The 22,204-nt window shown below is 37.4% G+C and overlaps 1 protein-coding gene and 1 non-coding gene across 9 annotated transcripts in view; both read left to right on the forward strand.

Moving 5' to 3' along the window:
• The window catches only part of LOC122908965 (myosin VIIA and Rab interacting protein), a 402,240-nt gene that overhangs the window by 44,170 nt on the left and 335,866 nt on the right, over positions 1-22,204 (forward strand). For 7 of the 8 annotated variants that reach the window (XM_044252420.1, XM_044252421.1, XM_044252414.1 and 4 more), the window contains 2 exons: positions 14,404-14,493; positions 20,171-20,314. In XM_044252420.1, coding sequence (XP_044108355.1) covers positions 20,205-20,314 — 110 coding nt within the window. In that variant the 5' untranslated portion in view covers positions 14,404-14,493; positions 20,171-20,204. The remainder of the gene's footprint in view (positions 1-14,403; positions 14,494-20,170; positions 20,315-22,204) is intronic. The other variant, XM_044252413.1, reaches the window with a different exon arrangement.
• On the forward strand, positions 21,738-21,844 carry LOC122910981. Its single transcript, XR_006385330.1, has one exon. It is a non-coding gene; the product is annotated as a U6 spliceosomal RNA (small nuclear RNA).

Consider the following 22,204-nt stretch of genomic DNA (forward strand, 5'->3'; position numbering starts at 1 on the left):
ATTTATTGGGATTTAATGACACATGCCCGTGAGACCCTCCAGTTCTCTGTAACTGCATCCTCCACTGGAAGCCAGTGAAAGTTAATCTAATCTATGAAGCTGATACCTCTGGGGGAGGCAGACTGTATTCTGAAAACCCCTAAGTAGAAAGATTATAGGACATATGCATGAGTATATGCCAATTAAGTTAGGTATTTTGGTTTAGCTAAGGGTTTCAAATGGTTTGCCAGTTGAAAAGTCAGTCACTTAAAATTTGAATAAATGTAGGTTTGCATTTCAAGTTCAACTTTGAAAACAGCATGGGTGGGGGTTCCTGGGTGGCTCAGTCAGTTAAGCGTCTGCCTTCCGCTTACATCATGATCCCAGGGTCCTGGGATCGAGCCTGTATTGGGCTCCTTGCTTAGCAGGAAGCCTGCTTCTCCCTCTGCCTGCTGTTCCACTGCTTGTGTGCTCTCTCTCTCTGACAAATAAATAAATCAAATCTTAAAAAGAAGAAAACAGCATGAACTTTAAACCATCCTTAACAACTGGTTTCATACACAGAGGGAAATATTTAGTCAGTGTGATTACTTCTTATAATGACCCTTTGAACAGCAGCCTGGGATGCAAGTGAGGAACATGGATTCTGGAATCAGGTCTTCTCAACTAGAAGGCTGGCACAACTACTTACCAGCTGGTAACACTGAGCTCCTTCTTTAACACTTAGTGCTTCTGTTTGCCTCAGTGAAAGCACAAGAACTATTATAACTGTGATTCTTGAGAGACTTTAGAACAGAACCTACCATCAATAACACATTTCATAAAAAATGTTATTATTAGCCACTGTTGTTATTATTAACTGATGATGATCACTATTACTATCACTTAGACTCAAATATTTGGCCAATAGAGATAGTGTTTGCAGAGAATGAATGTTAATGTAGAAATTATATCTGAGTTATGTAGAATCATTTTTTAACTTTCTAAAAACTAATTCTAGTATTATTTGCATAGAGAAAATGATAATAAAGAAGACTTACAATGTGCCAAGCATAATGTATGTGTTTTATAATATTACACAAAACATATAGCAACAATTGAACCCAGTCCAAGCTCTTGTATATCCTGTATATATAATTGTCTGCAGCTGTCACACATAATGGGTGCCCCAAAGTTATTATTAAATATTTTTGTCTCTTTCTTTTCTTGTCCCTGGAGATTTGTTTATAAACTACGGACTACGGGTAAATTTTCTGTCTCATGGCCCAGCTCTATTTTTTAGACATCATGTAATTTTTCACTTACTTTTCCCCCAATATGAATAGTAAACATATATTCTAGGTATTATATATAATAATATACACATATATACACATACATATATATAATTTTTGATTATAGAGTTATAAAGAATATACCATCTTAATAATTCTAACTCTTTGTGAACTTTGGTGTAATTTTTCAACAGTATGCACCTGACACTTTAAGAAAATGTTCTATGAATATTTGGGGGGATACTATGGGTCTTCATTTGAGAGATGTTTTCTAATACATTTCTTTTCCCCATGGCCCCAGTTGCAGTTTAGATGCTCTGAGTTGATTTGATCCACTCCAGAATGTCCTTCTCTTTGCATCCATAAAAGGATCTGCAGGGCTTGTGCATTAGACTACTTTGCATGTCTAGTTGGATGCATTAAATCCTATCACCCAATTCTTTTTTTTTTAATTTTATAATTTTTAAAATTATGTTAGTTACCTACTGTACTTAAGTATTTTTTAATGTCATGTTCCATGACTCATTGTTTTCGTATAACACCCAGTGCTCCATGCAGTATGTGCCCTCCTTAATACCCACCACTAGGCTCACCCATTCTCCAACCCTCCTCCCTTCTAAAACCTTCAGTTTGTTTCCCAGAGTCCATAGTCTCTCATGGTTCATCTCCCGCTCTGATTTCCCCACCTTCATTTTTCTCTTCCTTATCCTAATGTCCTCCATACTATTCCTCATGTTCCACAAATAAAAACCATACAATAATTGTATTTCTCTGTTTGACTTATTTCACTTAGCATAATCTCCTCCAGTTCCATTCACGTTGATGCAAATGTTGAATATTCATCCTTTCTCATGGCTGAGTAATTTTCCATTGTACATATGGACCACATCTTCTTTATCCATTTGTCTGTTGAAGAGCATCTCAGCTCTTTCCACAGTTTGGCTATAGTGACCATTGCTGCTATGAACATTAGGGTGCATATGGTCCTTCTTTTTACATCTGTATCTTTGGAGTAAATACCCAGTAGTGCAATTGCTGGGTCATAGGATAGATTTATCACCAATTCTTAAGGTAGTTTTTAAAGGTGGGTATCAAAATAGAGATTCAGTCACCCAAAATGAGATTGAAAATTATCTTAAATATAATTTTAATTTTTTTAGAAAAGAGATTACACATTATTTCTGGGTAGTTTGCCAATAAGACTTTTAGAAATTTAACTAGGTGAGGCAATTTCGTTTGGTTGTTAGGAGCACGGACCCTGGAGCCAGTTATAAGCTGCATGATCTCAGGCAACTTATTTGTTTTCCTTTTGCTTTAGTTTCTTTCTTTTAAAAATGAGGATAATATTAGTACCTAATTCCCAATGAGGAAAAAGGTAATATGTGCAAGGTGTTTAAAATAGTGCTTGGTTTATAGTAACTGTGGTACGTTAGCTGGTATGTACTTTAGATCTGGAGTACAGAGTTAGGAATCCACACGTCATAATCATAGAATCTACTCCTGTTTAAGATAGCAGAGGAACATGTCTGTTAGTGGCAGATCAGGCAGTTGAGATTTACTCTTCTACTGAGAACAACTGGAAAACCTGAATAAGACATGTGGAAAAAAATGGTAAACTATATCTGTTTAAGAGCAATAGAGAGCTAACAAGATAGTGAAGAATCAGAGGAACAGAGCCTTGGGGGACCATAGCCTAAGGAGGAAAGACCAACATTTGGAGACTTCCCCTGGGGCATTTGCCAGTTTGTGAGTTTGTAAGGCCGAGCAGCAATTTTGACAGTTTCTCAGGACTAGGGAGATTGGATTTAGGGGCCTGACAATGGGACCTGACAAAACCATTTACTTTGTGTTGAGATCCCCAAAGGGTCCACTCTTGAACTAGGGTAAACTGGATCAAGAAAGCCTGTGAAGGAATAGCAGCTGAGCTTCTAGTTTTTCTGTTTGTTTTTTAAGATTTTATTTATTGACTTATTTTATTTTTTAAATTTTTTTAGAGATTTTATTTATTTATTTGACAGTCAGAGAGGCAGGCAGAGAGAGAGAGAGGAGGAAGCAGGCTCCTTGCTGAGCAGAGAGCCCAATGCGGGGCTTGATCCCAGGACCCTGGGATGATGACCTGAGCCGAATGCAGAGGCTTTAACCCACTGAGCCACCCAGGTGCCCCTATTGACTTATTTTAGAAAGAGAGAGAATGTGTGTGTAAAGCAGGGAGAGGGGTAGAGGGAGAGAGAATCTGAAGCAGACTCCATGCTGAGAGTGGAACCTGATGTGGTGCTCAGTCTCATGATGGTGAGATCATCACCTGAGCCAATACCAAGAACTGGACGCTCAACTGAGTGAGCCACAAAGTTGTTTCAGTTCTGAAGTTGAAGTTCAATCTTGAGGGTGAAAATGCATGCCTGGCATGCTGGCACTACAAGCACCAGAAACAAACAAGAATCCTCTATAGAGGAAAGTAACTACATTACAGACTTCAATTTTGCAAACCCAATGTGCATAAAAAAATAATGGGGTACAAGAGGAGATGAGAGGAAATGAACCAGAACAAGTAGAAAAAAAGAAAATATAAACAGATCTACTGAGTTATCAGACAGATTAAAAAATAACTGTTACTGTATTCAAAGAGATAAAGGAAAAGTTTGAAAATGTAGAAAAAAAAACAGAACAAGTAAGAAAGAATGAAATGGAAAATTTAGAATTGAAAAATTACCAAATTTTAAAATTTTTAAATAGTTTTATGGTACAGCTGGCTGGCTTAGTCAGTGTAATATGCTACTATTGATCTTGAGGTCATGAGTTCGAGCCCCACTTTGGACATGGTGCCTACTTTAAAAAAAAAATAGGTTTAATGATAGGTTAAAAATACATGAAGAGAAAATGAATGAATACTCAAAGAATTCTTACCTAAATTGGAAAAATATTCAGGATTAAGTATAAGAAAAAAGGGACATAAAACCAAAACAGAATATGAGACATGAAGAGAAAGTCTGATAAACACATGGGATTATAGTTACTGGCAAGAAAAAGAAGGGAAAAAAAGAAGTATTATTAGAAGAGAAAATACCTGAGAAGTTTATAAAACTGATGTAAGTTTATGAGGGCTACAGATCCAATACTTCTTCACAAACTTTCTACAAAATAGAACATAATTACAAAACACAACACAACTGCGATGGTTAATTTTAGGGGTCAATTTGGCTGAGCCACACTGCCTAGATATTTGGTCAACAATATTTTGATGTTTCTGTGAGAATGTTTCTTTGGGTGTGGTTAACATTTTAATAGGTGGAATTTGAGTGAAGTAGATCACTTTCCATAATGTGGGTGGACCTCATTCAATTGGAGGCCTTAATAGAACAAAGACTGACACCCTCACCTCTCTACCCCAAGCAAGAAGAAATTCTGCCAGAGGACTGCCTTTGGAGTCAAACTCTAACTCCTCCATGAATCTCCAGCCTATAAGACTTCCCCATCAGATCTTAGAATCGCCAGGCCTCCACCATTGCATGACCCTGTTCATTAAAATAAATCTCTCTCTCCCTCTTCACTCTATCCTTTTGATTCTGCTTCTCTGGAGAACCATGACTAATACAACAACCAAAGGAGAATTCTGAAGGGAGAGCAGTGAAAGCAAACTATTTGGGGACCCCAGGACTGGAAAAACAATGTAGTGGCAGAACATCTTAGGATACCTGAATCACTATCAGAAGACGACTCGGGCGCATTGTTTCCTGAACTCCAACCTCTTGGTAGGCTCATTTCTTCCCCAGATTGAACAGAAGTTCTACAGCAACAGCAGGTGAACATGGCACACTCCACAAGGGGAATCATCTGGGAGCCAAGCAGGGATTGGGGAATCAAGTGGAAATTGGGAATTTGGAATCAGTGGAGGATCAAGTGGACACAGGAAGTGCCCTTCTTCCCTGTTGGGTTTGAGACCCCCTCATCACTGATCAGCAAGTACCTGGGTTGAGAAGCACTCATCATCACAGGCTGGGGTTATCTTACCACCACAAGTGCCCAGCCTGGGAAGCCTCTTCATTTACCATGGAGCTGACACCTTTTTCCCACCTCAACATATTGAGAAGAATCCTGCCATACCGGCTTAGCCCTGGTGGAAGCCTTTTTAGTTTCACAGGTGGAGTCTTCCTTACCCTACTGAGAGGCACCTGGCATTCTGGTCTAGAGAAACCGAATGCACCACCTCATGTTGCACAGCAGGGAGCAATGTGAACCTCATTGGCACTAGGTAAGCCAAGAGGATTTTTGAAGACTATGAAAATTAAATTGTCATTGGACCCTTAGTCTAAAAAAGTAGGACAGGACCTTGTGCTAAATAAACCTAGACAGAGGGACTGCCTGTTGTAATAGAATAACTAAATAGGGCCCAGAGTCTCCTAACATAATAGCCAAAATGTCCTGGTTGCAGTGGTGCCTGGGTGGCTCAATGGATTAAGCCTCTGCCTTTGGCTCAGGTCATGATCCCAGGGTCCTGGGATCAAGCCCTGCCCTGCTTTAGGCCTTCTGCTCAGCGGGGATCCTGCTTCCCCTCTCTCTGCCTGCCTCTCTGCCTAATTGTGATCTTTGTCTGTCAAATAAGTAAAAAATCTTTTTAAAAAATGTCCAGGATACAAATGAAGAATACTCATCATACGAAGAACTGGGATATTACACTTTGAATGAGAGAAGACAATTACTAATACTAATGTGAAGATGAATCAAATGTTGGAAATATCTGACAAGAATGTTAAAGCAGCCATTATAAAAATGCTTCAGTAAATCTCCAAATCCACCTGAAACAAATGAAAAATAGGAAATGACAATAAAGAGAGTTATATATATATAAAAAAAGAACCAAAAAAGAAACTACAGAACTGAAAAATTTAACAATGGAAAGAAAAAAAAATGCTGGATGAATTGAAAAACTGTAATGGAGATGACAGAGGATCAGTCAGTGTACACGAAGGATAGATAGATAGAATTTGCCCAATCTGAACAGCAGAGTGAAAACAGACAAAAAAAAAAAAAAAAAAAAGCAGATCCTCAAGGACTTATGAGACAATAACACAACATCAACACATTTAAGGATAGGGGCAAGAGAGAGCAGGATGTGTTCTGATAAGTAACTCAGTGTAGGTAGTTGGTTCATAGTGATCCAGAAGGAAGGTCAAAAGCCCAGAGAGAGAGCAGGTTAGGATGAGGTCTTCAAGGGCCTTGCTGGTAAGCCAAGTCCTCTGAAGTTTATCCCCAAGCTAGAGGGAATGATGAAAAGATTTTATGCATGGGGTACCTTGATCAGCTTATTTCTTTTAAAACAGAATATATAAATTATATTTAAATTTAATTATATATATTTAAATTATTTAATTTAATAATATAAATTATATATATATAATTTAATATATTTAAATTATATATATATAATTTAAATTTACAATATTGGCTACACAACACATTTAAATCTTTCAAAATTTTGAAAGCATTAAAAGCATGCTTCATATCACCAACCACAGTTACCCTTCTCTTTAGGTAAGTCATGCTACTGGGTTTTTCCTGTGAATTTTTCCAGAGTTATTTATATATATACAAATATGTGTACACATATACATTAGAAACATGTATTTTGTTCCTCTCATTTTATATAAATAATAGAGTAGTATACCTACTTACTGTTTTGGATTGTGCTTTTTGTACCTATCATTTTGCACCCTGTAATTAATCCTAAATTTGAAGAATTTTCTGTATTAATTCATAAGTTTCTTCATTTTTCCCTACCAGATGATTAGTTTTCCGTTGTATGGCTATCCCATCACTATTTTTCACTTAGTTCTCTAATGATCTTTCTGAATATGTCCTTTTGCTTAAAGATATGTGTATTATCTCTGTGGGGTAAATTCTTAGAGGTAGAATTCCCGAATGAAAGGGTATCTGTCTACCTACCTTCCTACATATAATATTGATAGATATTGGCAAGTTGCCCTCCCTACAGATGGTACATTTATAATCCTAAGAGCAACATATGAGAGTTCCCATTTGGGGCACCTCAGTGGTTCAGTTGTTAAGCATCTGCCTTCGGTTGGATCATAATCCCAGCATCCTGTGATTGAGCCTCATATAGAACCCCATATCTGGCTCCCTGCTCAGCAGGGAGCCTGCTTCTCCCTCTCCAGCTCTCCTGAACTTGTGTTCCCTCTCTCTCTCTCATAAATAAATAAAAGCTTAGTATCACAGGGTACTTCTAAGTCTGTGAAGAAATGGGCACTCTTTTTTTTAAAAGATTTTGACTCTTTGCAAATATGATGGGTTAAAAAAAGTCTTTAAATTTGCATTTGTCTTTTTATGTTTAATAGGTTTATGAGCCATTTATAGTTCTTTCTTTGCACTATTTCTAATGATTTTTATTACTCACTTTGTCCATTTTTGTATTAGGTTTTTGCTCTTTTCTTCTGACCCACTTGTCAAAGTTTTTATATTGAGGGAAATTATCTTTTTGTCTTTCATGTAGGTTGCAGTTTTTTTCCTCTTTTTTCAGACATTTCATATTTTATGTTGAATTTATCCATTATCTGCCATGGCTTATGAATTTTGTGTCATATTTAGTAATGCTTTTCTCACTCTGAGATTATGAAAGAATTTTCTCCTGTTTTCTTTTATTGCTTTCATGATTTTATTTTTTTACCTTTAAGTTAGTTATGCATTTTAGAATTATTCTAGTGGTGTGTGAGGTATGCTTATGTTACTCATTATTTTTGCAGTTTAAAAAAATTAAAAAGTTTAGGGGTGTCTGGGTGGCTCAGTTGATTAAGTGCCCAACTTTTGATTTCAGCTCAGGTCATGATCTCAGAGTAATGAGATCCAGCCCTGCATAGGGCCTCTACATTTAGCAGAAAGTCTGCTTGAGATTCTCTCTCTCCCTCTCCCTCTGCACCTCCCCTTCCTCTCTCTTCCTCTCTCAAAGAAAAAAAAATTTTTTTTAATGTAAAAGATCAGTTTTCCTTGGGACCCAATGTACTCTCTGAATTTTCAGGAATTGCTAATGTATTTGTTCCAGTATTTCCACTTCCCTCCTTTGGGGTCTCTTCTATTTTTCTCCCCTATCTGCAAGATTCTCCCCAGTCTTTCTAATAACTCTGTTTCTGTTTTACTTTGGTCCCCTTTCTCATATTTTCCCCCACCATGTGTCTCACTTTGTTCCTCTAGTTTCTCAGCTATCTGGCATGCCTTCTTGGCTTAATTTCTGCAGTGGTTGTTATTTTCTCTTACTTCTTTCCCAAGCCGTGAATTCACGTTTTATCATTTCTTCTTACTTTGATATTTTTTTCCTGTTCCTTCATTCATGGTGTGCTTTGATCACTAAGTTTTTAATTTCTTAAAAATGGTCACTCCATTTCTTCATCAAATGTCTTACAATGAGAGATCTTCACTTGCTTCTTGCCTTTCTTGCTCATTTATTTTTTTCCACTTTATTTTACTTTGGTCTTTTAAATGTTCCAAAATTCATTGTTCATTACTCATTTGTTGTTATCTTCTAGTGTTTTTATATAGTTCCTGAGTTTTTCCTTTTTTATTATTCATAATCAAAGGAGTTTAATTTTCCAGAATAGTTGTTGTGAAAGATTTATAGAGGTTGGGGATGTGGTCCAGGCTAGCTGGAATATTTTTTTTTATAACTGGGCTTTATTTCACTAAAGCCAATGAAGAAAGGAAGATTTTCTGTTTTGTTTTGATTTGACTCTTATTTTTTGGTAATGAAAAGATTGGTTTTTTTCTACTGTACAAAAGAAAGAATGCTTCTGGGAAACATGTGTTCTCTGTATATATTCCTTGTATATTGTTGCCATTTCTTTGAGGGGAAGAAATAACTAAAGAAAACACTAGGTCTGTAGAAGCTCATTGAGCCAACTGCTCTACCTCTCCTGTTTCAAGCAAGAGTTGGTGCCTCAATTTGTATCCTTTGCCTATGAGAAGGGTAGTTTCATGGGTACTTACTGAGACCTGCAACTAAAGAAAGCTCTCTCTGGAACCTTTTATCTTCTCTTCCTCTATTTTAGATGCCTTTCTGCTTACATTTGGTCTCTGTAGTCTTAATTGTCTCCTGGCAGTCCTGTAAAATTTCATTTACATTTTGTTTTTCATTTTCCTTGTTGCTTTTTCAGTGATCTCCAGAATGACAAGAGGGAAATGTTGGCTTTCAGAGTCCAGAGTGCTAACCATTACACAGTGGAAAAATGTTGACTTTCAAACACCAAGTTCAAACTAGAAGTCAACCTAGATGTTGTTTAAACTGCAAAGAGCTCAATAATACATATTTATTTTAAAAGTCATCTGGTGGCATTTTCAGATGGAATTGTTGCAGGCCACCAAGATCACATACCCTAGCTGAATGCTAATAGCATTCTGCCATCCCTGGTCCAATCAGCTGTGGCCCAGTGGTGTAAGGATTTGTCCTCTGGGCTGTTCCTGTCTATAGGTAAAGGATGAGTCTTAGAGAAGCAGGCTGTCATAGCAGGGATAAACTCTTGAAGTTGAAATAATTAAGGTCAGTGAGCCCTCCAGCCCAAGTACCACTTGCTTCAAAGAACAGACACAATGAAAAGTACATTTTATATGTGTGGTGTTTTCTTTCTTCCCAGATGAAGTTTTTTGTTTTTGTTTTGTTTTTTTCTTTTTTTCCCTGTTAGCAAGTGCCTTAAATTAGAGTCCTCTAACATTTATATATTTTTTGGAGTAATAAGAAATTTCTTTTCAGTTCTAGCCAATATCTTCCCTTGGTTGAAGAGGGAAGCCCCAGCAGTATTTACCTTTTGTCACCTATAGGACTTTGGACATTGCAAGTTAATCTTCTTAATTTTGTCTCTCTTTTAGGTTCATGATATCACACATACACACACACACACACTGTGGGTTTGTAAAGATCTCATTCAACCATTTATCCTTGACTTTTCTGTTCTAGGTATCTTTCTAGAATGTGACTTGTGTGGACACTGACCTTTGATGATGAAGTTTCCGTTATGTATATACTTAGTATTTTTGGAGTTCCTTTTTTTCATTTGCAAGGTTTGTACTAACTAGGTTCCTATAGAAGTGTCAATGTCCTCCCTTATGTTTGTTTTTCTAGCCAGGAATATAATAGACAATTCTACCTTTTGGGGGATCTTCTAACTTTAAAGTTATGAGCCTTATATCGCTGTAGGGAACTTTGAAAATATAAAGAAAATCCCTCAGGAACAACTGCTGTCAGGCATCTACCACTTTGTTATAACCTACCTCTCTTTGCTTTCCTGGGGGGGCTGACACAGGTCACTTTCTCTAATGCTTGCCTTAAGAAACCTTTCCCATAATATCTTGTGAAAGTTAGGTAAATAAATACATGTGAGCACTTGTGTCATATGGTAAACTTTCAAATGGAAGCTGAGAATGATGGAAGTTGGTTTTGGTTCCTGTCTAAGCTGCTGTAATCAGATTTAACAAGGCACAGAATTAAAACACAACGCAGTCTTGAATGGGTTGCATGGTTTCATATGTAAGACCCTAACTCTGTTATAGGTGGCTTATCTCTTCCCCAAATTTTGTGAATTATACTGTTTACCGATGACCTCAGGGTAAACTGTTTTTTTGTTTTTGTTTTTGCTTATTGAGATTGGAAGGATTTACCCATTTTGCATTAATTACACTAAATTTCCAAATTATCCTTTCCTCATCCTCAAGTTTTTGAAGGTTTTCCAAGTCCCAAGATATAAGTATTTGTTGATTCTTGGAGCATAATAGGAACCTGAATTGATATTAGTTGTTAGCTGCCATTAATAAAGTATCCACCAAGCATTATTTCACAACTTTGACATAAAATGGGATTTTTTAGCAACTGTTCTTATTTTAGGTTATCTGAAGCAATAACTGATGTGAAATTAAGTATAATTGAGTGGCGATAAATTTTCAGGCTCTTTTCTAGAATATGATAATATCAGGCTTCTCCTTTGACATTTTAATTATGGTGATCCCCTTGTAATGTCAAGACCACTTATTATATTATAATCTTCTGGTAAAGTTATTACTGGCTTTTATTCTTCAAAATGATATTTATTTTTCATTAAGAAAGTAATCCATATTCATTGTGGGAAAGTTGGAAAGCGTAAATAAGGAAAAACATAAAAAATAATTAAAATTTATAAAATATCCAATTGCCCAGAAATAACAACTGTGAACTTTTGGCATATTATTTATCCTTTGGTTCTTTTCAGTAGAACTCACACACATTTTTTTTCTAGAAAAACAGAACAATTGAGATCATTTAATATTGTTTTCCATCTGTAATTTTCGTTCATAAATATGTTGTGAATATTTTTCCATATAGTAATAAATCATTTTTATTTTGTATTTATACAATAAAGTAAATAAAAGTATATTATCTTTTCATGTCAGCAATATATCATATTTTTAAAATATTCCATTTTTATAGCACATTAGTACCCTATCTCAGAGATACGTCATAACAAATTTAACCAACGTTCTATCATTAGACATTTCAGTTGCTTAAACAAATTTGCTATTGTAAATAGCATTGAAGAGAATATCCTCATACATATCATTAATGGTGTTTGTTTAATTATTCAAACAAGGGGTTTTTTGGTGTCCCAAGAATCAAACAGTGTTTACTGTAGAAGGGGAAAAATGTGCAAAAGCAAATTTTTTAAAAATGGCATTATATGATACTTCAGCACTCAGATGTAACCATTGGTAATATTTCTTGTGGTTGTGGTTATCTTCTAATGTATTTCTAATTTACCTGTTTACATAGGATTTTCTATTCATACTATTATTTTCTACTTTTTATTGAACTATGTCATACATAGAAGAATACACAAATCAAAAGTGTGTACTTGGTGGGTTTTCACAAATTGAACACATCTATGTAACTAGTTCTCAGATCGGGAAACAGCATTACCAGTTCCCCAACCTTGCCCTTTAAAGCCAGTATTTTCCTGCCTTATGATGACCACTCTCCTGCTTCTAACACTGCAGAATAGTTTTGCTTGATTTTGAGCTTTGTGTAATTGGAATCATCACTAAGTACTCTCTGTGTCTAGCTTATTTTTGCTCAGCAGAATATTCACGAGATTGTCATACTGCTCTATGTAGTTGTAGTTTACTCATGCTTGTTACTATGTAGCATTCCACTCGTGAATATACCATAATTTTAGTCTTCTGTTGAAGGGTATTTGTATAGTTCTAGTTTGTTTTTATTATTAATAGTGCTGCTATACATCAAATGCTTTTTCATTTCAGCAATTTTGCTCTTCATTTCTTTTTGTCAGTTCAGTTTCTTTAACTCACTAACAGATGTCCTTAGAAAGCTCACAAACCTGATATGATAAGCCAACTGTCCCAACCATTTATTGGCCAATCTATCTGACTTGGATGATCCATGAACAGACAGATAGATGGAAAGATAGGTAGATAGATAGATAGACAGACAGATAGACACTTATGGGTCTTCCTCGGGACTTTCTGTCCTGAGCTACCGATCTACCAGGTGATCTCAAGCCAGTAGCACACCTTAAAACCTGGAATCGCAAATCACCTCTCATTATTGTTCTTTTTCATAATCGTTTGGCTAACATTACCCATTTATGTCTCCAGGTGAACTCTGAAACCTTTTTACCAAAGTAGGAGTAAAAATTCAAATGAATTTTTTATTGACCATTTTTTAATGTATTAGTAAATTTGGGGATGATCTGTCATCTTTACAGTATTAGATATTCTCATAAAGGAATTGAGAATAGGTAGAAGCTGATAGAGACTTGATGATAACAAAACAACACCCAACCTTTACTGCATAAATCAAGCAAGTTCATGTAGCAAAACCCAAGATGAATACAATTAATAGGCAAGTGACAATCTGGGGAAAAACAGGACAGATGATTATTTTAATATACTTAGCATCCTTTTAAAATAGTAAGAAATATATAAAATTGTCTAAAAGATAAAATTATCTTTAGCTCATGAGAAAAGGCAGTTCTGCAAGTATCGGTATTCAAAACATGGTGTAATGAAATATTCCATATCACTAGTAATCAAAGCACTGCTAATTATAACAACTTCTTGTTTTTATTTAATAAGATTTGAGGAACACAAGCACTCATATATCCTGGTAAAAGGCAGACAAGAGTAAATGTTTTCATGGCAATTGGCAGTAATTATCAAATGTGACTAAACATTGACCCAGCTATTTCAATCTAAGAATTCTTCAAGATTGTACAACTATATTTGTACAAAGATGCTCATCTTCGTGTTGTTTATGATAGAAAAGTATTGGAAATAAACAAAGTATGCAAATATGATTGGTTAAGTTGTTGTACAGCCACATAACAGAATATTTGGTACCCATAGAGATGCATTAAAAGGAAAGAATTTTGTGCCCTATTAAGGGAAGAAGTCAGATGAAAAATACAGCATGTAGTTCACCAGAAGTATGTGTTAATACAATATTGTATTCTCTCTGCTGCCATCTTAGCAGAGTATAAGCCAGAGAAATCCAGGAGGGAAAACATTGTTCTGGAAGTCAGCTGCTTTTGAACCAGCTTTGTGTCTTGGGGAAACCTCTTCCTTTTCATGTGCTTACCCTCTCTCATCTGTTAATAAGGGCATCATACCTAAAGTGATCTGTGATTCATGAACGTGAGGCTTCTCCAGCTCTGAGATGCTGTTTCTGTTGTTGCACGGGAAATCTAATTGTGTTTACTGTAGAAAAGGAAGATGTTTTCCTCATTTCCCCCAAAAGGTTTTCTCATTGTTCTCTGCCTTGTCCATTTAGAGCTACTTTATTTATATCTTTACAGGAAGCATTTATCCCTTTTGAGCTCTGATCATTCTTTTTAGATTTGAGGTGATCAAAGCCGCCACTTCTGTCTTCCACTAACTGGGCATCTTAGAAGCTCATTTAGAATTCTCAGAAACCAAAAGCCAGTGAAGTGAAGTGAAAGGGACAGATATGTCAACTTGGGGGAAATTCTAGAGTGCCATTATTACCTGTAATGGGGTGTTTTGAAGGAAGAAATCAGTCTGCATTTTCCCTGTGCCCTCTGATTTGTTTCTTCCTGCTCATCGAGGGGCTTGAAGATGGCAGCTTATGAGGTTCCCTTTTGCCTTGCAGCCTAAGAGTGGAGCCTTACTTCTAATTTATTTTTGCCAACCAGCAGATGCACTTTCTCCCCGCTCCCAACCCCGACATCACATGGGCAAGGTAGGCCACAGATTTACTTTAACAAATAGCATAAGTGGCATGAAAAGAAAATATTTTAAAAAATAGTTGGAATTCCTGTTGTGATTTGGTTAAATCTTGAAGTTGGTTTGCATCATACAGGCATGAGGTTTTAAATCATTTAATAGAAGACTTTTAATGATGGAAACTTGTCTGTTCTGTGTGTTTATTGCCATTATTTGGAAACTAAATGGGCAGGTCACCTTTGTCTGAATAGGAACCAAGTAATGGGAGTTTCTATTCTTACCCATCACATGCAAAAGGAGAGGGTAGGAACTCTGGACCCCACCTGTGAAAGCCTGAGATCCAGAGTTTTCCTCTGCATCTCGCAGGAAGGCCCATGTATGTAGTAAAGGTATGGACATCTGAGCCAGATGGACTCTAAGGTTAGACACAGTCAGACCTTAGCTGTCATTTGTTATTTATCTCTCTTACAGTCAGAACATGTTACTGTGAGTCCACACTTCTCATATATGAGTTGTGGTAGTGGTCATGGTTGCCTATAGAATTTTGTGGGAGTTAAGAATATCAAGTGTAACACACACACCCAAATATGTATACATATACATACACATACATATACTAAATGCTAAAGCATCTGGAACATAGTAGGTGTTCAACCAATAATGGTAGATCTATCAAAAATCTTTATTTTTATTTTTGAAGTATAGTTGACCTACAATGTTATATTAATTTCAGGTGTACAGTGTAGTGATTTGACAGTTCTGTACGTTACCCAGTGCTCACCACAATGAGAGTCATCACCGTCTGTCACCACACAGTGTTATTAAAATACTACTGACTATATTTTATATGCTGTAGTTCTCCTCTTCATGACTTATTTATCAAAATCATTATTGTAATCTTTATTATAATTCTCAGCATATTCCTTGGACAGTGTTTGCTATAATTTATGATGAAATTAGATTAGTTTTGTTTAAAGTTAGGCTTACTTTATATGCCTATGAAAGATACCTTACAGGGTGCCTGGGTGGCTCATTAAGTGTCTGCCTCCGGCTCAGGTCATGACCCCTGGGTCCTGAAATTGAGCCCTGCATCAGGCTCCCTGCTCAGCAGGAAGCCAGCTTCTCCCTTTCCCACTCCCCCTGCTTGTATTTTCTCTCTCACTGTGTCTCTCTCTGTCAAATAAATAAGTACAAATCTTTAAAAAAAGAAAGATACCTTATAGACAGAAAAAAAAGAAAGATACCTTATAGACAGAAGTGTGTATGACTTGAACCTCTTCATAATAAAAATTGTAAAACAAGAAGTATTAATATTTCAATTATATGATAATTATTTAATAATAATAGTAGTAATAATAAGTAGTACCTTCTTTTTTTTTTCTAAAGACTTTATTTATTCATTTGAGACAGAGAGAGAGTATGAGCAGGTGGAGAGGCAGAGGAAGAAGGAGAAACAGACTTCCTGCTGAGCCAGGAGCCCAATGTGGGATTTGATACTAGGGCCCTGGGATCATAACCTGAGCTGAAGGCAGATGCTTAACCAACTGAGCTACCCATGTTCCCCAAGTAGCACCTTCTTAAAAAGAGAGTATTACTATCTTTCCAGTGAGAACTGTGAAGCTTCTATGATTATCCACAAGCAAATCCTCTCTCAACCTCAGAGGTCCCCTCTTGCTCTTTATAGTTTTACCACACTTATTCCTAAAATATTTTGGCTTTCTACATTTTTGAAGTTTTTATAAAAGGGATTATAGTGTGCATGCTGTACATGTGTGTTCATGTGGCATGCTTTTCTGTCTCAACATTATGTTTTTAAGATTCATCCATGTGGATGTGTATCGTACCTACAGTGTGTTCTTTTTCACTGAAATAGAGAACTCCATCATGTGACATACATACATACTGTTTATCTTCCTCCCATTTATGGATGTTTGAGGTAATTTCCAGGTTTTATTTCATTTGTTTTCCTTTTTGCTTTTTTGAAGCGACTGCTAGTAATATCTTCTATTGGGTTGAACTATGTGAAATAGGTATTTTTTATAAATCAGAATGGTACAGACTTAGAAATTTCATGTGATCCAACCAAATTCCTATCTCTTGCTGTATATTTGCATCATTATACCGGAAATGCCAGTTCATAGGGTATGTGCCTCGTCAGCTTTGAAACTGATACTTCATCATGTCACAAAGCAATTGCACCAATTTGTATGTACTCTATGGAAGCTGCCATCATCCCACTTCCTATCAACACTTGATAAAGACTTTTTATTTTGATGGGTGTGAAATGTGGTTTTGATGAGCAGTTCTGTAATTACCGATGAAGTTAAGCATCTTTTCATATGTGTATTTGCCATTTCTATGTAAACATGTGCGAACAGTTTTGGAAGCTGCTAATGGGCAGAGGCAGAAGCATCCTGTGGCTCATTCTAGAAAAAGCCAGTTTGCCTGTTGGTGGTAATGTGATTGGTGGTGAAGGTGGTTATGCTGAGGGATCAGGAAAAAGAGAGGAGGCTGGAGAGAGAGCTTCCATCATCTGAGAGAACACGGGTATTATTGTGAACAGAACGGGGGTAGAAATATGAATGTTAAAAGTGAGCTCTCGGGCAGAAATGGGGAAACATGTTATTGGAAGTGGAGGAATTGGATCCTTGCTCTAAGCGGCAGAGAACTTGACTGATTGTGTTCTAGTGTTTCGTGGAAGGTAGAATTTTTAGGTGATGAATTTGGGTATTTAGGTGAGGAGACATTCCAAGCCAAGTGTTGAAGTACAGCCTGTCTGCCCTTGCTGTTTATAGTAAAATGCAAGAGCAGAGAGTGAAATTAAATAAGGATTGTTAATCAAAAGGAAGTAGAACGTAAAGATCTGGAACGTTCTCAGTCTACCCATGTTGCAAAAAAATGAGGAAGTATGCCTGGAGGAAACATCAAGGGTGTGGCCGGACAGCCACTTGCTACAGTAGATTATGAGTGTGACTCAGGGACCCAGTCAGCCATTTCAGCAGAAACCAGGAATAGAGCTTTGGTTACCCAGGAAAGAGTGGTAGAGGACCTTCATGTTTGATGGCTTAACTTTCTATGCATTGTGTGGGAAGTCAACAAAGTTTTTGAGAATTGATTATGAGCGGAAGCACTGACTGTTTAAACTAGAGAGACAGGATGAAATGAAGGGAGCCTGATGGCCTTCTGAGATTCTACAGGATGGGCCAATAACAGGTGTTATCCTTCAAGAAGGGGTAAGAATGATCCTGAAGGCATTCTGAGGTCCCCAGGGCTGCCATTGCCTCCATGGCCTGGTGGGTGGACTCTCTCTTCCTCAGTTACAGAGGGCCGAGCTACTGTGTCTACACACCGGGCTCAGGGGGTGGGATAGCCACCCTGGTGGGCTCAAGAGGTAGGGCCACTCTGGGGCGTACAGAAGAAAAGAATTATTCTTGAGCCTTAAAATCTAAGGGAATTTCCTCTGTGCTCAGACTTGCTTGAGACCCAAGACTCCTTTCTTCTTTCTAGTTTCTCCCATCTAGAACGGGAATGTCAATCCAATGCCTCTCCTATATATTGCACTTTGGAGGAAGATAACATGCTAAGTTTCACAGGTTCACAGCTGCAAAAAGAATTTTACCTCAGGATCAATCATTGCTCAAGTCTCACTTGTATCTAATTAGGTGATATTTAGAGGAGATACATTTTGTACTCAGAGTTGATGCTGGAATGGGCTAAGACTTTTATGGCTACTAGAATGGGATGAATATATGTTACATGTGAGAAAAACCTGAACTTGGGAGACCAAAATGTGAAAGCTTTTGGGCTGAGTTGTGTCACCCCAAAATTCATATGTTGAGGTCTTAACTCCTTTACCTCATATTGTGACTGTTTTTGGAGATAAGATATTTAAATAGGCAGGTTAGAGTGAGATTATTAGGGCGGACTATAATCCAGTATGGTTGATGCCCCTATAAGAAGAAATTTAGACATTGACATGTACAGAGGGAAGACTGTGTGAAGACACAGGAAGAAGACAGCCATCTCCAAGGCAAGAACAGTGGCCTCAGAAGAACCCAAGTCTGCCAATCCTTGATCTCAGACTTCTAGCCTCCAGACCTGTGAGAAAATTGATTCTTGTGTTCAAGCCACCTGGTTTATAGTACTCTGTTATAGCAGCCTTGGCAAACTAATACACCTACCCATATGGCAATGCCATTCTGTCTTGATTAATGTAGCTTTATAATAAAGACATTCCATAATGAGTACAGGTAAGGAGAGTAGATGTTCAAGCCTTGTTCCTGATCTTAAGGGAGAACATTCAGTCTTTTTTTTTTTTTAATTGCTGCCCCTCTAGTTTACTTATTTATTTTTTTATTTAAATGTTGTTACTTAACATACAGGGCAATATCGGTTTCTGAAGTAGAATTCAGTGATTTATCACTTATATGCAGCACCCAGTGCTCATCACAACAAATGCCCTCTTTCATCACTGAGTATGATGTTAATTTTAATTTATATTTTCTTTCTTTTTTCTGAAAATGCCCTTTATATAAGGGAGGAAGTTTCCTTGTAGTTTTAGTCTGCAGAGGGCTTCTGTAATGAATGGGCATTGAAATGATCATATGGTTTGATAATGTGGTGAATTACACTGGTTGATTTTTGAATGTTGAACTAACCTGGAATTGCTTAGATAAAACTGCTTGGTTGTTATATGTAATAATCTTTTTGAAATTTTGCTGGATTGGTTCCACTAATACTTTATTGAGGTTGGTTGCATCATGTTTATGGTCTTCAGTTCTAGGCAATTTGGGGGAATTATGTATTTGATTTCATACCTGGGCTCAGCCGTTCATTAAAAATGACTTTTAAAAATAGAGTTTCCTATAATTTCTAGGTAAACACTGCTGGAGTGTGCTTCTTTGAAATATCACCTTTTCTACTGCTGAGAAAATGGCTAAATAAGATTATTTTACTGTACTTTTTCCTTTTGCAGAAAATAGTTTATTGATTTCTAGTTTATATTTTATAGTCATGATGAAAACTTAAAGGAATATAGTGTATATAGGATATTTTTTAAAATACTAGAATATATTATATTTTGTAATTACACATAATACTTACAATTTAAAACTTCAAGTCACAGGGGTGCCTGGGTAGCTCAGTGGGTTAAGCCTCTGCCTTCAGCTCAGGTCATGATCTCAGGGTCCTGGGATTGAGCCCCACATCAAGCCCCGCATCGGGCTCTCTGCTCAGCAGGGAGCCTGCTTCCCCTTCTCTCTCTGCCTGCCTCTCTGCCTGATCTCTCTCTCTCTCTCTCTCCCCTTCTCTATCAAATAAATAAATAAAATCTTAAAAAAACAAACAAACTTCAAGTCACAAAAATTTAGAATTTTTGGATCCTGTCCTTTGGCATTTTGTGGAAATCCACACTAACCCTTTTGCTTCATTGTGTTGAAAAAAGTGATTATGCATTTTTTTCTAACTTATGTGTTGGGTGGGATGAATGAAACTGGCAGATACTCAGGTACCTTCTCCCTCTCTCTGAAGTTCACCAAAATTGTCTGTAACTCTTTGCTGAATGTGACAGCAGAGCAAGATACTACCTTAGATCAAGCTGTATTAATTCTGTGTTAATGACAAAGTGGGTTGATTTTTGTCCTGGTAGAGCTTTCTCCTTGCCCTCAATTTGTGATCTCTCCTTAATTTCTCAGGTCTTGTGTCATCATCTGTACTTGGTATTAAATCATGGGGAGGAAGCTGGACCTGTCTGGTCTGACCGATGATGAAACAGAGCATGTTCTCCAGGTGGTTCAGCGAGACTTCAATCTTCGAAAAAAAGAGGAAGAACGGCTAAGGTGAGATGCTTCTATTGCCCTCCTGGGTACCATGAGACAGCTTTCCCGAGAGTGTTCCTTGCTGCTGGCCCTAAGTTTGAAGTCTTTATGTCATATACATACACTTCTGTCAGGAAGAAAGCCCTGTCCTTTGTAGAAAGATTCACCAGCGCTGGGCATCATAAATGTCAGTTCAGAATGTGACTCATCACACTCCCCATCAAGATTTTCTTTGGGCTCCTCAACCTCTACATTTTTAGCTGTAGAAAGTTTGTGAGAACAGTGGCTGTTTTGAGCTTGCTCTTGGCTTTAAATTTCCTGTACAAAAGAATTAGACCTGTACAATCTGTTGCTGGAAAGCACAGCTTCTTTGGTATAGGAAAAGGGCACTGAAGTACTGGGACAGGAAAAGGGCCCACTGGACCAGGCTGTGATCACCTGGCCCAGCACCACCCTCCTAATTTTATAGAGGAGGAAACTGAGGCCGGAAGAGGGGCCCTTCTGACTCCAATTGGTTTTTCCTTGTGGAGTGTTCTGGGAGATATCATTGCTACTCAGCTGGGTAGAAATGTCTAAATGTGGAAGAAGTCAGAGTGCCCGAAGTGAGGTTATATGTTGGGTCTAATGTGTTGAAACTAGACGGTCAGTCATCATTAGCTGTCCTCATTCATCTGTCACCCATCGGGATTGTATGGGTTTATTGTAGTACTGTCTTCTTCCTTAGCTGCTGAGCTCAAAACCCCAGTCTTTGTGATTCCTCCCCTGATTTGGTCCCCACACAGAGCTGGGCCAGGCAATGTTGATTCTGCCTCCTCACCATTTGTCCCTGACCTTCTCTTGAGTCTAACTTTTATCACTCTCATCCTGGGAATTGCCATAATCTTTATGACCTTCTGCCTCCACTCCTCCAAGTAGCCAGCGTTGTGCCATATCTGAGCCCCAACCATGTCCTTCCCACTTAGCTTAAAATTGGTGTGGATTGTTTTCCTTTTCCATTAGGATACTTCAGACTTTGTTTCTTTACAGTATTGTCTCCCTTGCTAGGTTATAAGCACTATGGTATAATCATCTTTATTTTTACCATGTTTTGTTAGTCTCTTCTATTGTTTATATTCAACATGTGCTTGTTAGAGGGAAGACCAAAAAAAGCCCTGTTGATTAAATAATTAATCTATTTGCAGACCATGTGGTAGGCCTTGTTGAAGCTGTTGGGTAAATAGTGAGCAAAACCATTCTTTGCTCCATGGAGTTTATATTCCAGAACTAAGCTGATGAATACCATAGCCACCACTCATAGGTGGTGACCGAGCACTTGAAATGTGGTGAGCCTGAATTGGGATACACTTAAGTGTAACATACACACAAGATTTCTTATTTAATACCAAAAAAGGTATAATATCTTATTAATAACTTTTTATTGATTTCACTTTGAAATACTCATGTTGTGCTCACTTCGGCAGCACATATACTAAAATTGGAACGATACAGAGAAGATTAGCATGGCCCCTGTGCAAGGATGAAATACTCATGTTTTGGCTATATGAGGTTAAACAAAAAAACACTATGAGTAATTTTCCCTATTTCTTTTTATTTCCTTTAGTATGGCTACTAGAAAATTCAAAATTATGTATATGTCTCAAATTATATTTCTATTGGATGACTCTGCTCTAGAAGGAGGAGAGGCAGAGGAAATGAACAAAGAAAAATGTATTTATATATGTTCAATAATGGTGAGAAGCACAATGTAAAGTAAAGCAGGGAAGGGAGCAGAGCCCAGTGTGGGGTGGCAGGTGCTGTTTTTCCATGGGCTGCTCAGGGAAGACCTCTCTGGGGACATTTGGGCAGAAATCTGAAAGAAGTGAGGGAGGGAGCTGTGCTGCTATCTGGGGTGACATTAAGCACAGCAGAGGG

This window comes from Neovison vison, chromosome 6, assembly GCF_020171115.1.
Source record: "Neovison vison isolate M4711 chromosome 6, ASM_NN_V1, whole genome shotgun sequence".
Taxonomy (NCBI): domain Eukaryota; kingdom Metazoa; phylum Chordata; class Mammalia; order Carnivora; family Mustelidae; genus Neogale; species Neogale vison.